Raw genomic sequence first — 17189 nt, forward strand, 5'->3', positions numbered from 1 at the left:
TTGCTTAAAAAGAAACTGATAGTTGGTGAAGTATTAACCACACAATTTTTCCATGAAAAAAAGGAATATTGTAAAAATCTCTTTGCAGTAAATCAAGCAAAAATATTAATATAAATGAATACATATTTTTGTGACTTTGTAAAAATATGGTTAGCTCCAAAGTGGTCTATACATATATAAAGAATATTTTCCATGAAATTACTTCCAAAATGTACACTGACACAGACACAGACATCCCCTAAACACCACTGAAGATGTTACCTAGCCTTGTAGTGAAATGTTCAGAAACCAACCCACAAGATAGGAGAACGAATGTACAAGATGCCTTACAAAGTTAAGAACACCATACATTCTATTACAGTTTATATAAAACCTTATATCCACTCTGTAGATTTCTGGGGAATGCCAAGTATGTTTTTCATACCCATAGCCTTCTGGATTAATAGATACATTGAGAAACTAACAAGCTATTTATTAAAACCTATGTAAGCCATCATTAAGAAAATCATTAAGTTATTCAGAAAATGACTTTGAACAAGGATGTAAAATGTATTTATATGCTTAAAATACAGTATTAAAAATGTGTTTGGCATGTAAGACTACTTATATATTTCATTCTGCAGCTGAGCTATCTCATATATAAGGATTATATTAATGTTTATTTTCCCGCAAGCTATTTTTATAAAAGAAATATTGTAAGATTGTTCATTGTTTTTAAGTTAATTTTATTGTAATTTTTCATTACTGTTGGTTCAGCCTTCCTTTAGTAAAATGAGGACCCAGATTGTTAGGGTCAATATGCTGACTCTTACAGCCCCTTTAGAGAGGGCTATAAAGCACTCTGAAGCACAATATAAGTCTAAGTGCTATTACTAATATTACTCAGAAAAAAGGAATAAAACAAAACTAAGTATTATTTATATGAGCAATTATTTTCAAAATGTGTTCAAGCATTTAATATGGAAGCTCATGTATTGTTTATATTTATACAAAATTTGGTGCCTTCTGGCCAGGAAGCTTTTAAATATTTTATTTATGATTATCATTTAAAGGATTAGAAGTATTTCAACAGCAAAACCTAATTAATTGACAAAGATATTTTCTTTTTAAAGAAAAACTACTGAAATATGAATTATGATGGACAATATAACATTTGAGATTAATTTAATATAATTAATTACATTATATTTTACAGCCATTTTAACCTGGCAATTTTGATACATTTTAATATTCAAATATATATTCCTTTTCCAAAATGTTAATTTTTATTTATTTACCATTGTGGTTTCAGATTTTATTCATTCACCCTTAATGTCAATTTGATTCTATTTAGACTAAAGATTAATTTAATTTAGTTTAGTTTATTTAGTATTATAGTAACTCTGATTTATTTTTACTTATTTGTTTAACAATAAAACTCTAAATATATCCATATATGTATCCATGTATCTCTGTGTGTATGTATGTATATGTGTATATGTATGTACTTTAGGCAGACTTAATGTAATAATGTAATCTTACATAAAGTCTGCCTAAACTGTTAAAGCAAGTGTCAGTACTGCTTATTGTAAACAGCATTTTAATATTGTTGGGCAAGCAAACAAGGAAAAATATACATGTATTTTAGGGTTTTTATGCTTCACTGATGGAGCAGAGAAAGAAAGCATACTTCATAGACATTTTCATTCAATTTCAAAACTATTTAATGTAATATTTTCTAAACCCTGCTCAGACATTGGTACTTTAACTGTTGATTTGTTTTCACAAATTAATAAAATTTCTCTACAAAATTATTTTATTTTACATGTTTTCTAGTAGTTCCATAAAATTCTAGTAGATAGAAAAGCTAAATGAAATGTAATCCTTATTATATGAAATTCTTTATATGGTATTTTCAACGAATTCTGTCTTTAAAAAATGACAGTAGGTGGCTATAGAAATCAAATAAAATCAAGATAAAAGATAGCAACAGTAACAGTTATTTTAAATTTGCTTTTAACATTTAACATGCTAGGAATCAATTGACATATAAATTTAATAAAACCATAAATAAAAGTTAAGATAGGTTGTTGTTTGTGTTCCATAGAAATAAATCCTGCAAAAGAATAAAATTCTTCATGAAGGAAGAAGTTGTTATAACCCATGTGTCTAATTTGACTTATTCCCTTCACATCCTATTGCATTTAAGCTTTCTACCACCACCATTTGCAAACATTAACATGTCATGTCCTCTTGACCAGGAACTGAATGCACTGTTTATTTAAATCACAGCTGAACTACTTATTAACGAATGAAATACTACTAGAGAAACACAGGCACATATTTTAAAAACACTGCTCTTCCATTAGTTTTAAATGTCTATTTAAGCATATAAAAATGAACGGCATGAAAATAAATCATTTTGTCATAAGAATGAAAAAGGCAATATTTAAAGTGGGAACAGGACAATAGTTAGTACTCAGGATTTAGCTGCATATTTTTAAAAATGTAACAATATTTTTTTTCTTTTTCAATCAGGTATTATAGTATTTTGAGAAAAGAAAGCCCTGTTTTATTCCACCAAAAAATGCTGCTGAACTGTTATCTATAAATCATTTATAAATTACTGCTAAGCTTGTAAGCCTCCCTGAGTCTTCGGAGAAGGGCGGGATATAAATGGAATTAAAATAAAAAATAAAAAAATAAATCATGACGAATAAAAAGCCAGATGATTTCAAATTAGCCTGGCTATTTTTTAATGAAACATCTGAGTATCTACAGAACTTATGAAACAAAATCTTTAACACAACATCTTTAATGGTAAAAATTCTGCAATCTAAAGGTATTTAATAAGATTGCAAAAACAGATGGCTCAGAATGCCCTGAAATACTAATCAATTTTGCATTGAATTATTTTAATATTAATGACATAGCATAAACGTTTGGGAAAAAAATTCAAATAAAGAATGCTTTCTTAAAAAATATTATAAACATATAAAATAAAATATTATACAATATGATATAAGGGTAATTTATCAAAATGTTTAGCAACTGTGCTAAATGCATCTCAATGACTTCTGTTTTACAGATACTCAAATAACTCATGAAGAGAGTGATTCATACTTAAACTATTTTTTAAACTGGCTTTCCTAAATAAATGCCTTGATCTTCTTTCACTACAGTTTTCATTTCAAGAATTAACCACTACTTTAAATCCTGATACCTTCCCCCGCCCACAAAATATATTGAAGTCATATTTTTAAAATCTATTGTAATGCAAAGTGCTATAAAAAGAAAGTGTGTTAACTATCCATATTTCTAAGTAAAGGACCAGAAATTCAGCTGCTAAAATTGATATATCCCTATTAATTTTAATAGGAAAAATCTGATTTTACCTTAATATCTAGGCCTGAATAACTTGCAACTCATGCCTGTCAGCCTGTAGGAGAGTGAAGGAAAACTTCATTTTTCTGCTTGTAAATTATACCAATAGGAGGTCATCTATCACCTTACTTATAACATATAGTGTGGGCTTCTGGATTTCCTACATCATCAACAGTGCCACAAAATTTTAGATTTCCTTATTTATCACATTTAGATATAATTCAGGGATATTATATTCATATAAATTTTTAACTCTGGCTTATTGACAGTCCACTACATAGATATAAAAATACCCAAGGCATATGTGGAGTTTTCAATTTTACAACTTCATATATTTTCTTAGCACAAATGTGTGGGACTATTATTATGAACTTTATGAACTTCATATAAACAGTGGAAGTTTATTTAGCCATGATATAGAACATCAGGGATATATTTAGACATGTTAGATATTGATTATTATATTATAGTATATTATTTTATATAAAGATAGTTCTCATTCAGTTACTGTTACTGGACACTTGGTTGTTAAGCAAAAGTGAAAATTACATGACCGCAACTTATGATTTTACTCCAGTTTTCCTTTGTTTTTTGCTACTTCCTTCAGCAGATCTGGGTTTGCTTCTGTCTCTCTTTAAAAACATTTTTGTATGGTATAAATAAGCAAGAGGAAACAGGTGCTGAAAAGGACATAACTGTGGGGCATAGTTGTTAAGCTGTTTTTTTTAGTATGGTTATAACTTTGGTCACTAAATGAGGCAGAGACTAAGCAACTTATATATTATACTCATTACGTTATATAAAAAATTCTCCCTCTCACCTGATAGTCATTTTGCTGAAAGAGATTTTATCCTCTTTCTGAAAAGTACTTTCTGACTAAGAATCAATTGATTTGGTACAATTCATTGTGTCCAAAATAATTTATACCCTTTTGTCATGGGATATGTGTGTATATATATATATATATATATATGTATATTTACTGGAAGCAATTGCATGTAGGATTTTACTTTAGACTAAAGCTACTTGCAGATTTAGAATTATATAATATGGGGATTACTTCTAGTTTAGTTCTTCCAGTAATTACTTTCAGTAGCTATTAAAAATAAATACCAATAGCAAATAATTATCTGCATATGAGAAGTCCTAAAGAATCTCCACTTATCTACACATTTGTCAGAGTGCGTGAATGAGAGAACAGGGTATTTGGTTTCAATTATTCTTGTCTTAAGGGGACGTGGTGGCTCAGTGGGTTAGGATGCTGAGCTTGTCGATCAGAAGGTCAGCAGTTTGGTGGGTCAAATCCCGAGTGCAGCATAACAGAGTGAGCGCCTGTTACTTGTCCCAGCTTCTGCCAACCTAGCAGTTTGAAAGCATGTAAAAATGCAAGTAGAAAAATAGGGACCACTACGGACCACTACCACTACAGCGTTCTGTGCGTCTCTGGCGTCTAGTCATGCCGGCCACATGACCACGGAGACGTCTTTGGAAAAGCACTGGCTCTTCGGCTTTGAAACGGAGATGAGCACCGGCCCCTAGGGTTGGAAACGACTACCATGCATGAGCGGGGGAACCTTTACCTTTACCTTTATTCTTGTCTTGGTAACTTCTTATTTAAACTGCCCTAACTGCCTTTTGGTCAATCCAAATAATTGGTTTAGATCTACAAACAATTCATGACTTGGAATCATAAGCATACTATATAAAACAATATATAACAATAATAACAATATATCATGAAGGTCATTTCTTACCATCTGTAACTTCCAACTGAGCCTTTGCTAAGATACTTCCAGCAACTGTGAGTGCTTGACAGATGTAATATCCTGCATCAGCCCGCTGAATATTTGTGATAGTAAGATCCCCAGTTGGTGACACAGAATACCTGGCATTAGGCTGAAGAGGCTGATTCGGGAATAGAAGATTCTGTAGAGGTAATGCAAATCATTTAGTTCAAAGCTGAATCACTAAAGATTTTCTAAGTAACAGCAGCATTCTTCACAATGGGCACATTACTATGTACACATGGTTGTATAACTTCCTATGAGAGAAATTGGTGCAATTTTTAATTGGAACTTACTATATATATTTTTTAATATGGTAGGTGCACAGTTTTATTGGAAAATAGGATTTTCCTTACTTATGAAATATTCAGCTAGATATCATAATTTAAGCTATTGGTTTTGTGGGACATTTAAAATGGTTTCCTTAAAGTTCCCAAACACAGCAAAATTTCAGAAATCATTTTTTAATAATAAGCTTTAGAAAAACAAGTAATTACATAAATAGCTTTGTCAGTAGATACTACATTTCTAAAAAGAAAACTATATTATTTGCCCATATGTATTTAAATAATCAGATGTTAGTGGGTTGTTATGATTTTTCAGGAGACTGCCTATAGTAAATTCTATGTTATTAAATGGTGATGATGAATATAAGAACTAAATTTTTTAATGTTGGGTGTGTTTTCACTTGGATTTCATAAGTAATGGATATTTTTAAAAATAAATCAAAGCAGCATGTTCTAACATGCCCCCAAATCTATGGTATGATTTAGTGAATATGGGGATCCAGCCATTAACAACAGAATCAATTATCCAAATACAATACTGCAAAAAACGTGGTTCATTTATTCAAGAATATTGGAAATATACTGCTGAAATCTAACAGATAATAAAGTATACATATTCTTTAGTATACAGTTGCTGCATTTTATGTAATATATGATTAAAATCTCAATAAAAAAGCTACTAAATATAAACAGTTATACTAACTACCATCATGAAAAATCCAGGGACAGTTATTAACTCCTCTCCTATCTAGTTGACAACTCTTAGTAAAAGAGTAAAAAGAACCAGTCCAATATAAGAATGCCTTAAAATTTACGTTACTAGGTTAATATAAGTAACGTAAATCTACATGATCATAAGAATATGATCATGATTATACAAGACAATAGAGTTTGCTTTTTTTTTCTTTCTTTTTTGAGGGAGGAAATGTAAAATTAATGACAGAATAAAAAAAGTATAATTTATATATCCAATTTAGGCAAAACTGAAGTGACATGCCTTTACTATTCATGATAAAATGCAATGACAGGACTTTTAAACATTTAAAAGGTTGATGTCTCCCTACAAAGAGCAGACATTTTTATATTAGAGTGGAAACATTAACCTGGTTAACCTCTGTTGCTTTATTGAAGCTCAATTAAGAAAACAACATGTGGGAATAATGAATCACATTGAACTATGTTTCAAGGTTTGATTATAAACAACTGAGGTATCAATTTTTATGTTACATTTATTTGCCAAAAAGAGAACATTTAAGCCCTCTGGGAACTTGGTCTCAATATTGTAATTAATTCTACAGGTTTGTAATTAAACAGCTTCAACATGTTACAATCAGTAGGTAACAGCATTCAATTAAAGAAGCAAGATACATTTTCACCTTAAAATGTTTTACCCTTGAAGTAATACCAATGAAAGTGGATAAAAAAGGGTATTAACACTTTTCAATTACACTAAATGACTGTAATCCTGCAAATGATATCCTACTTTAATTAGAAGCTCTTCTCTTTATTACATCATGATGGATGTCCACTTTATTAGATTCAAGTGTGACACTATAAGCCCACTTTACATAAACATTACCATGTTATTAAGACTTTACACTAACATATTTAAAATGTTTGTTAACAATTCTTATTTTAATTTTAAAAATGGCATACATTTTCTCCTCAAAGAAATTTTCTCAACAGCAAGCCAAGAATACTTTTTTTATAATGAAATCAACTTTTAAATTATATGAATCAAGTCCTTCAAATAATGCTCACATTGCACATTAAAGGAAACAACCAAAAAAACCTGTCAAGCTTTGAAACAAAGAAAAATGCAACCATTCGTAGGAGGAAATGTTCGATCCACATCTCTGTAATTTTCCAATATACAGTGGTAACATGACACATCAATTATTCAATTCATAGAGTGTCAACTTATACATTTTATAGTTTAACTGATATATAACTGAAAAAATATTTCAGTGGCTCAACCATAAGGGTGCATATAAGCTAGCTATCCTCAAAAAGATATAGAAATAATTTTCTATTCCGTTGAAAGTAGCTCTTGTGGTTTAGATTGTGGAGAACAAGGCTAAATTATTTTCTCCAGTTTGTTGGCGAGACAAAGGGCTAGCATAATATATTTTAAATTCTGTAAAAACCTACTGGATAGCAAAATAAATTAATCACTGATGTAATGATCCTATTGGATCAATTCATTATGTTTTAAAGTCTTGAAAATAAGTTAATATTATTATTAAATTATTACTGCCATTCACAATAAATAAATAGGGGAATTGTGCCCCCTTGCTGATACTGCCTGCAAATTGGAACATAACCTGCATAAGCCTTGCAAGTAACACTGTTTTTTTTTATATGCTTTGAGAAAAACTTCTGTCATGTAAATACCCTTTCTGATATAGTGGTTCCAAAGCCTTGTATATCTCTAGTAATTAAAGAATGAATTCTCATTTAAAGAACTTACCTGGCTGCCTTCTTTTTGCCAAAACACTGCTGGCTGAGGATTTCCTTTAGTTTCACATGGGAATGTTACTGTTCTTCCCTGGGCAACAATCTGATCACGTGGCCTTACCACAAACTGTGGAGGTGCTATGAGGTGAGAAGTCAAAATAAGACATTAAAAGAAGAAAGGTTTTAGCAGCTATATCAAAAAGTTAAATGCCATGGTACTTTCAATTTATGAAATCAACTTTGAATCACAAGTAAAAATTATAGAAGTTAGAAAAAGCTGAATTGAAGAACAAGGAATAAAGTTTCTTAAAGAAGCATGTGTACAGCACATCTTGAAGTTTTACTCTGACAAAGTGTGGACCTAGGTCTTGTACAGTACAGAGTAGGGTTAGGGCAACTATATAAAAATGGAAACTGCAATATAATTTTTTAAGAAATATCTTACAAATTCCATGGAATGCCTCAAACATAGCTCTCCATTGTGAGACTTAGATCAAAACTAAGATTTAGCTATTTTTTAATCTATTGGTAAAAGCTAATAGGGCAGATTTGTTAAATAACCTGCAGCAGTGCCAAGTGACAGCAACATTAAGTAGAAGCAGTATGAGTATGAGAAGCAGGGGTGTCAAACTCAATTTCACTGAGGGCCACAACAGCATTGTGGTTGCCTTCAAGGGGCCGGGTGGGTATGGCCAGGGTGGGCGTGCCCTACTGGGTGGGCGTGGCTAAAGTGCATATGGCCTACTGGGTGGCCATGGCCAGCTCTACATTGTTCGCATCAAGGATGCCTATGGGGGCCTGGGCAGGAGTGGGACAGATCTGAGGGTCTCTGGCAGGAGGAGGGTCTCTGGGCCAGGGCCAAGGCAGTGGGGGACGTTCCCTCACTGTTTCCAGGATGGGTTCGCGGGCCACATGAACCCACTTTGCGGGCTGGATCCGGCCCCCGGGCCTTGTGTTTGACATGTCTAAGTTAGAGAAAGGTCTGAAAGAGGAATTAGAGAGGATGTGGAAAGTAAAGACCAAACTAATCTAAGTGTGGTAAGAGCTCTCAGGGATGTGACTCCTAAGCTGGTAGAGTGGTTCCAACAGATCCTATGTACATCAGTTTTAGGTTCAAAAAAGTGCAGTGCTAGGGACAGCTAAGATACTGTGCAGAACCCTCAAACTCCCAGGCCTCTGGTAGAGAACTTGAGATTCCTCTATTTTCATTGGTTGATAGAAGTACAGCCATCCAATGATGGCATACAAAAAAAACCTATGATTGCCTGCTTAATCATATCTAATTGCTTTAAATTTAGAATTTTAGTAATCAAGTAATTATATAGAAAGTCATTGAAGACATAGTTTCATTAAAAAGATAAAAAGATGAATTTGGTTGACATAATATTTGGCTGTATCAAAAGGAATTAATACCAATTGGAAAAAAATAAATTTTATATTTGGAATGCAACTATAAAAGCACAAAAAGGCAAAATTAAGACTATAATTTAAATCTTAAAGAAATGTTAATAAGTATTCAAAGCTGCTTGAAAAGCTTATAGTTCAACAGTAGGAGTCCACATGAAACTTGCATGATTTATTAACACAATCATAGGAAATGATGAGTTCCAAACAATACATTTAATTCATACTGCAAAGTCTAGAACAATTATGTGTTGAATGTCCTTTCATCTGTACTAAAATTCTTGTCTGTACAAAGCTAAAAGTTTAATTGTGTAAATCTTTTGACTGACGTTTTTGAGGATCATAAATTTGTAAGTAAGCTTTTATTCTGAACTGAAAGTAGCTGATGTACAGTCCTATTGTAGACTGCTCTTTCCTGAACATGTGGCTTTTCTAATAATTGTACAGGCATAGGACAGTTCAAAAATGATCCATTGATTAATGGAGGTAAGCTTTATTGGGACAACTACATATTTCATGTTTGTTTAAAATCAATTTTTGTTTTAATTGCACTGCTCAGAGGTCATGTTGGTATATTGGCAATCATATAGGTTAGTTGAATAGATAAGTCAAAATAAATAAATAAAATGATTTTTTAAAATAAGTAACAAAGTTGCTTGTTTTTAGCATTCAGTTCAAATACAAGATCAAAATAATTCTTTCTTGAATAACACTGCAAAATCTCCTCTGTCATACTATTAGTAATCCAAAAATGAATTTTTTGTCTTTTACCACCTCCTCCCTACTACCCTAGTTAGCAACAATTTATAGCACTTAGATATCATCCCTTTCTCCGGACCCAGCAGAATCTTATCTAATTCCTGCAGATTCAGATAAATACCCCTTCCTTCCTTATCCTTCTTATACCTTGACTGAATCTGCAGGTAGGCCCACCACTCCAGTTGAAACCCTTGGTGAGCCAGATCTTGTTGCATTTTGAGTTCTCCCCCGCTATCTAAAAGTTCTTTGTAAGTTGGTCTTCTTCCCTTCTTGAGTAGGGCCGGATAGGTCAAGGCTTCCAAGGTTGATAACCAACATAGAATTTGCACATAGTACTTGGCCCTTATCTTATCCCAATTCCGAATCAGTATATCCCTTATGTAATGACGAGTAAACTGTTTGCTTGGAGGAGTACCTTCCCGCCAAAGAGCAACATGCCATACCTGCAACAAATTGAATCCTTCCAAACTCAACAATCAATTATTCCTTAAACTTATCCATTCCTTGCCCCAAACTAAAAGGGCAGCCTGATAACAAAGTTCCCAATTTGGCAGGCCAAGGCCCCCTCTTTCCTTGATTTCTTGCATCATTTTTCCCCCAATCCTGGGCCGTTTCCCCTGCCATACGAATCTAGAAACTACCCCCTCTAACTCTTAAAAATTTCATCGAAAGTTTAACCGGTGCTGTCTGAAAAAGAAAATTCCATTTCGGCAAAATATAAGATTTCACCGTGGCTACCCTTCCTAATAATGACAACTGTATCCTACCCCATTTTCCCAAGTCCATTTTTGTTTGTATCAGTAATTTAGAATAATTATCCTCCCTAATAGTTGAACATCTTCCCGTCAACCAAATTCCTAAATATTTCACCTTCTTCACAATTTTAAACCCTGTAATGTCCTCTAACATCTGTTTACTTCTATTAGAAAGATTTTTCATTGATATATTTGTCTTATCTTTATTTACTTGTAGACCAGCCACATTTCCAAATTCCTCAATCCTTTTTAGTAATTCCGTGCTGGATTCCAGAGCGTTTTCCAAAACGAAGACCATATCATCTGCAAACGCCTGCAGTTTATAAATTTGATCTCTTATCTGAAGCCCGGTAATCTCCTTATCTTTCCTTATTATTCTCAATAGGGGTTCTTAGGTTAAAATGAATAAAAGTGGGGAGAGTGGAACACCCTGCCTAGTGCACTTACAGATATCAAATTTGTCAGTTAAATTCCCATTTATCAACAATCTCGCTTCCTGCTTTAGTATAGATTGCTTTAATCATATTACAGAATTTAGCCCCAAACTCCGTATGTTCCAACTGACACATTAGGAGATCCCAATTAACCCTATTGAATGCTTTTAGAGCATCGATAAATATTAAAGCTAATTGTTTATCTGGTCAGCTTTCATAATACTCCAGAACATTTAATATAATTCTGAGATTATCCTTTATTTGTCTGGTGGGGAGGAACCCATTCTGGTCTGTATGTATGAATTGGTTTAAGTAAATTTTTAATCTATCAGCAATTATTGTTGCAAATATTTTATAATCTGAATTAAGAAAGGATATTGGCCTATAATTTTTAATATGCTTCGAAGGGGAATCATCCTTAGGGATCAAACTAATATTTGCCTCCAACCAAGTTTGTGGGACATAGCCTCATCCAAAATTTCATTAAATAGATCTTTCATATGTTTCCCCAACGCTTCCACTAATACCTTACACAATTCTGCAGGAATTCCGTCAGTGCCTGGGGTTTTTTGACATTTCTGTTGTCTTACCGCTTTTTCAATTTCTGCTATTGTTATCTCCTGATCTAAGGCATCTTTCTCATTAGGAAGTAACTTAGGAAGGTCTGACTCCGTCAGGTATTGTTTAATCCTCTCCTCAGGAACCTTTTCTTCCTGATATAATTCTGTAAAAAACTCAATCACTATCTTTTCTTTCCCTTCTTTATCCCCTATCAGTGTCCCCCTCTTATCCTCTAACTGATCAATTCTTCTACTTTCCTTCTCTTTCCTTATTCTATAGCTAAGCCATTTCCCTGGCTTATTGGCATAATCAAAATAGTTCTGCCTCGCCACCCTAATCTGACATGCTATTTTCTCTTGATCCACAAGGTTGAGTTTATGCCTCCAAAAATCCACCTGCTCCTTCCCATACACTTTCTGTGGGTTTACCTGGAGAGCCTTCTCTGCCTTAGTAAGTTGCTCAGCAATTTCCCTCCTACTTTCCTCCTCCTTCCTATGTTTAACTGCCATCTGTTTTATTATCAAGCCTCTCAGATAAGCTTTAGCCGTATCCCAAACTATTCGTAGGGGCATCCCTTCAGTCCTATTTTCTAAAAAAACCCAGACTCATCTCTTTATTTTTTTTGTACAAAAACCGTATCCTTCAGAGTCTCCAGACTCATCATCCATCTACTCCTCACTCTACTCCTCCTTATCAACGTAATAGCCACCGGGTTGTGGTCCGCCCATTCGTTCGTCAAAATCATGGCATCTTTCGCATAATATATCAGCCCATCCGACAACCATACCATATCCAACCTAGACCACGAGTTATGCCTGGGGGAATAGTAGGTATAACGTTGAGAGCCCGGGTTAATCACACGCCATATATCCCTAAGGCCAAATTCTTCGCACACATCCCTAAATACTTTGGGTAAAACCCTCCTATCTTTCCCTTTTTTCTTTTCTTGATTTGAAGATCAACCCTCCCTGTTTTGTAATTCTTAGCCCTATCTACCACCGCATTAAAGTCCCCCAAGAGACACATCTGCTCATACTCCAGATCAAATATTTTCCGATATATTTTCTGGAAAAAGTCTCCCTGATTATTATTAGGTGCATATATGCCTACCAGTAACACTTTGCTTCCCACCATTTCTATCTCCAACATCAGGCTTCTCCCCTCTAGGTCTGCTCATAATTCTTTAGGACACAAGTACTCCTTAACATATATTGCTACACCTTTTTTTTTTTCTCCTCAGCAGACGCTACAAATAATTTCCCTAGTTTAGGGTAACTCAACAAATTAGTTTAGCATTTGTTAATATGAGTTTCCTGAAGGCATAATACCTTGGCTCCACATTTCCTTAATCTGGTTAAGATATTTTTTCTCTTAACAGGAGCATTGAGACCATTAACATTGAGTGTCAAAAAATTCACCCCTTGACACATCCTTACTTACGTGGGGCCTTAGATTTGGTAGTCTTTCTAGTTACCCTCTTATATTCTTCTCCCTTTCCCTCTCTGCCCCCCTCCCCCCTCCACTCCCCTGGATTCCTCTCCTCCCTCTGACTTCTAGTCTCCACTTCTCCACCACTCTCCTGATCACTAGTCCCACAAATTTTTTTATAGAAATCTTGTGCATCGCGTAGACTCTCAATCTTTATCTTTCGGTCTTCCCACATCACCAGGAGCCCCTTTAGAAGCAGCCATTTATATGACACACCTTTTTTTCTCAATTGCAAAGTAACAAATTGATAGTGTTGACGTTGCTCTCGGACCCTTCTTGGCAGTTGCTTAAGAATTGTAACCGGACGGCCTTTATACTGAATTGGTTGGTCTCTAGCTCTATAAAGCACTTCATCTCTAAGCGCCTTTTTGGTAAACCTAACATGCACTTCCCTAGGGAGGCTGTATCGCCTGGCATAATTGGTATAAATTCGAAAGGTCTCATCAATATCGCACTGAACCTCTTTTTTCTCTTTTCCCACCAGGTCTGCGATCATTTCTCCTACCACTTCTTCCAGCTGTTCTTCTCTGTCTTCCATCACATTTTGGAAGCAATGATTGCCTGGGGGAAGAATTTTGGTTATGCACTTCCACTTGAGAAATGGGAAGAGATTTGGTGGATTAATATGAGGCTGGTGGTTTCCACATCATATAAGGAGAACATATACAAAATGCTTTATAGATGGCATCTCCCTCCGGCTAGACTTTCCAAAATGTTCCCTGGATTGTCGGCCGATTGTTGGAAGTGTGGTAAAGGGATTGGCACATATTATCACTTATGGTGGACATGTCCGGAAGTGGTTAGATATTGGATGAGGATTCAAAAATGGATAGAGGAAATTACAGGGTGTTTAGTTGATCTTAAACCAGAGATGTATCTGCTTGGCTTCAGACCTGGAAATATTAAGAGGGGAATATGGTATTTAGTTTTACATATCCTAACAGCGGCGAGGATTGGGTATGCTCAACTTTGAAAGGCAAATCATACCCCACCGGATGAAGCTATAATTAGGAGAATACTTGATTGTGCAGAAGCAGTCACATTGACCAAGAAGTTGAAGGGTAAAGAAGAGACACCAGCATTTCTATCATGGAATAAATAGTATATTTGGATGGATGAAAGATTAAAGAAATGAGGGTGGCTTGGAGGTTGGTAAAAAATGAAGTGATATAGTTTTTGTTAATGAATAAGCTTTGGAGTTGGATAGTTATAAGAGACTTAATGAGTGGAATATAATTGTTAGTTTAGAAGTAGATATAATTTGAAATTTTTGAAATGGTTTCCAATTTTTTGATTTCTCCGTTTTCTGTATATTGTAAAAAATTTTTTGTCTTTGTTGGTGTATGGTGTGTTTTTAACACGAAATGTAAATAAAGATTTATTTCAAAAAAACAAAACAAAACAAAAATGAATTTTTAGGGCTATTTGTATTTTTGTGTTTTTTATATTATCAGGATTATATTTAAGTTTTAGTTCTATAACCAAAAATGAGAATTAATTCAGAATGCATACTGGATGCATTCAGATATATCTATCTGTCTGTCATTTGACATAAAGTTCGAACAGTTCAGATTCTTTGGATCTGCATATTTGTCTAGTATGTTTTTTCTTTTGCATCGTCTTCTGCCACATCTGTTTTTGGGTTCACCAGCTTATGGTTTGCGATGTCAGTTAGAATTGGCCTTAGAGACTAGAGGAAAGAACAGGTATATGGAATCAGTTCCTTCCTGAGACTCCTTTTTGGTCTACATGGCAAACTCTGAATTGTCATATGGCCCTAAATCAGATTATAATTTTAGAGGGAAATCCTACAGCCACTTATATGTCAATCTGAATCTAGCATGACATGCAGCATTGTATAGTCACATCTAAAAACAAAAATTGGTCATAGATGAACAATTTAATAATATATGATGAGTTTGTCATTCCTACAATTTTAGCTGCTGAATAACATGTTATGACTTTCTCATTAGATACTGAGACATCACAGATGTAATCAGTCAAAAGAAAGCATATTATTTACTGCACCAAATGCATGACTGCCCTATTGATCTGGTACCAGGGGCTAAGATCCCAGTTGGATGTCTCTACTCTTTATCACAATGTAAGTTGGTAGTCTTGAAGGGATCCATTGATAAAAATGTGAAAATAGATTTTATTTGACCCTCATCATTTCCTGCAGTGGCTCCTGTACTGTTCTTTAGAAAGAAATTGGGAGAATCTAGTATCTGCAAAGATTACTGGCAACTGTATCAGATTACTGTTTATAATCATTACTCCTTGTCATTCATCTCTGGATACCTATACAATACTAAATGTTTATCAAATGAGATATTAAAGGTTGTACAACTTAATGTGCAAAAGAGAAATGAATGGAATACAGTGTTTTGCACATACTATGGGTGATGTCTCTTGGATTGATGAACCCTCTTGCAATTTTCCAGCATCTTATGAAATCTCAGTGTGTTCTGAGATTTCCTGGATCATTATATCATTATTTATATTGATGATATCCTGATGCAGGATATATATGCAGAAAATGTATAACATGTCAGACTGATTTACAGAAACTGTAGGAAAATCATCTATTTACAAAAGTCACTTAGTGTGAATTTAAGTGTATCATAATAGAATTTCTAGGCAACCTTCTTTTGGTAGTGCCATGGATCCTGATAAGGTGGATGCTATCTTTTCTTGTTAGTCCCCAAACACGGATGTACAATGTTTACTGGGCTTTACAAATTATCAGTTTTTTATTCTTTGGTTTACTGATGTCACAGCACCATTGACCAACCTCTTCCAGAAGAATGTCATTTTTCAATAAGATGAGAAGGTTCAGAAAACTTTTGAAGCTTTAAAGTCTGCATTTTCCTCTCACCTTAATCTTTGTCACCCAGATCCAGCAAGCCTTTTTGTTATAGAGACTGAGATCTTTGAGGTAGTCTTAGGAGCAGTACTGCCCCAGGCACACTTGATGCTCCTCCATTATATTCTCCTGTGACTATTACTCTCAGAAACTGAAAGATGGCTGAGAAAAACAATATCACTGGAATAAGGAAGTGCCAGCAATTAAAGCCATTTTTGAAACCTTGTGACAACCGCTAGGAGACAGACACGCAGTGGAAGTGGGCCAGATACCCAGTGGAAGTCTGTACCGATCACCAGAATCTTGAACATCTTCAAACCACCAGAAAACTAAATCAAATACTAATCCACTCAACATTTTTCTTTGTTCACTTTTTAGTTTCAGAATCACATCTCTTGCAGCCATAATAAATATGTTGATGCTCTCTCCGGGAAACCAGAATATGAACACTCTGACACTGACTCCCAGTCTGCCACTGTCAAACCTTCAGAAAACACTGTTGCTCCAATTTTCCAATAATGATTCTACTATAGGAACTAAAGTAACAGTAATGTCTAGATAGTTATGTACAGACCTGTTCGTGGGAAATTCTTGCAATTTAAGTTTCCACTGAACCCTTATGGGGTATGGTCCTGAGACTGAGCCACAACAGTCCATTGGCAAGACACACACATATATAATTTTTATAGGATTAGGAATAGGGTGGGGTTAGGGTTAGAGTTAGGATTTTTTAAAATAAAATTTTTAATATTTAGCAAACAGCATGTTGCCTGGGTTCATGTATTAAAAACAATGAATAATAATTATCATAAACAATATGTTAATTAATTGCTCAATAGTCAACTTCTTACTAGTATATATTCAATGTTGCATATCACATTCCTTTCTCTAACTCATTTTTCTAACCATTGATAAAAATTATCCCATGTTCTAAAATACACTGAATATTCTTTTTGTTTTATCTTTAAAGATTCTGTATTTATTGAGTCAAAATTCCTGATGGCTACATCTCCAAATGGAGGCGGAGCAGT

The 17189-nt window shown here is 34.1% G+C and overlaps 1 protein-coding gene across 1 annotated transcript in view; it reads right to left on the reverse strand.

The window, feature by feature from the left end:
* ROBO2 (roundabout guidance receptor 2) overlaps window positions 1-17189 on the reverse strand; it is a gene marked incomplete at both ends in the record, with an annotated part of 380266 nt that overhangs the window by 105836 nt on the left and 257241 nt on the right. The window contains 2 exons of the mRNA XM_083362547.1: window positions 5118-5289; window positions 7905-8029. Coding sequence (XP_083218673.1) covers window positions 5118-5289; window positions 7905-8029 — 297 coding nt within the window. The remainder of the gene's footprint in view (window positions 1-5117; window positions 5290-7904; window positions 8030-17189) is intronic.

Source organism: Vipera ursinii (assembly GCF_947247035.1).
Source record: "Vipera ursinii genome assembly, chromosome: 4".
NCBI lineage: Eukaryota > Metazoa > Chordata > Lepidosauria > Squamata > Viperidae > Vipera > Vipera ursinii.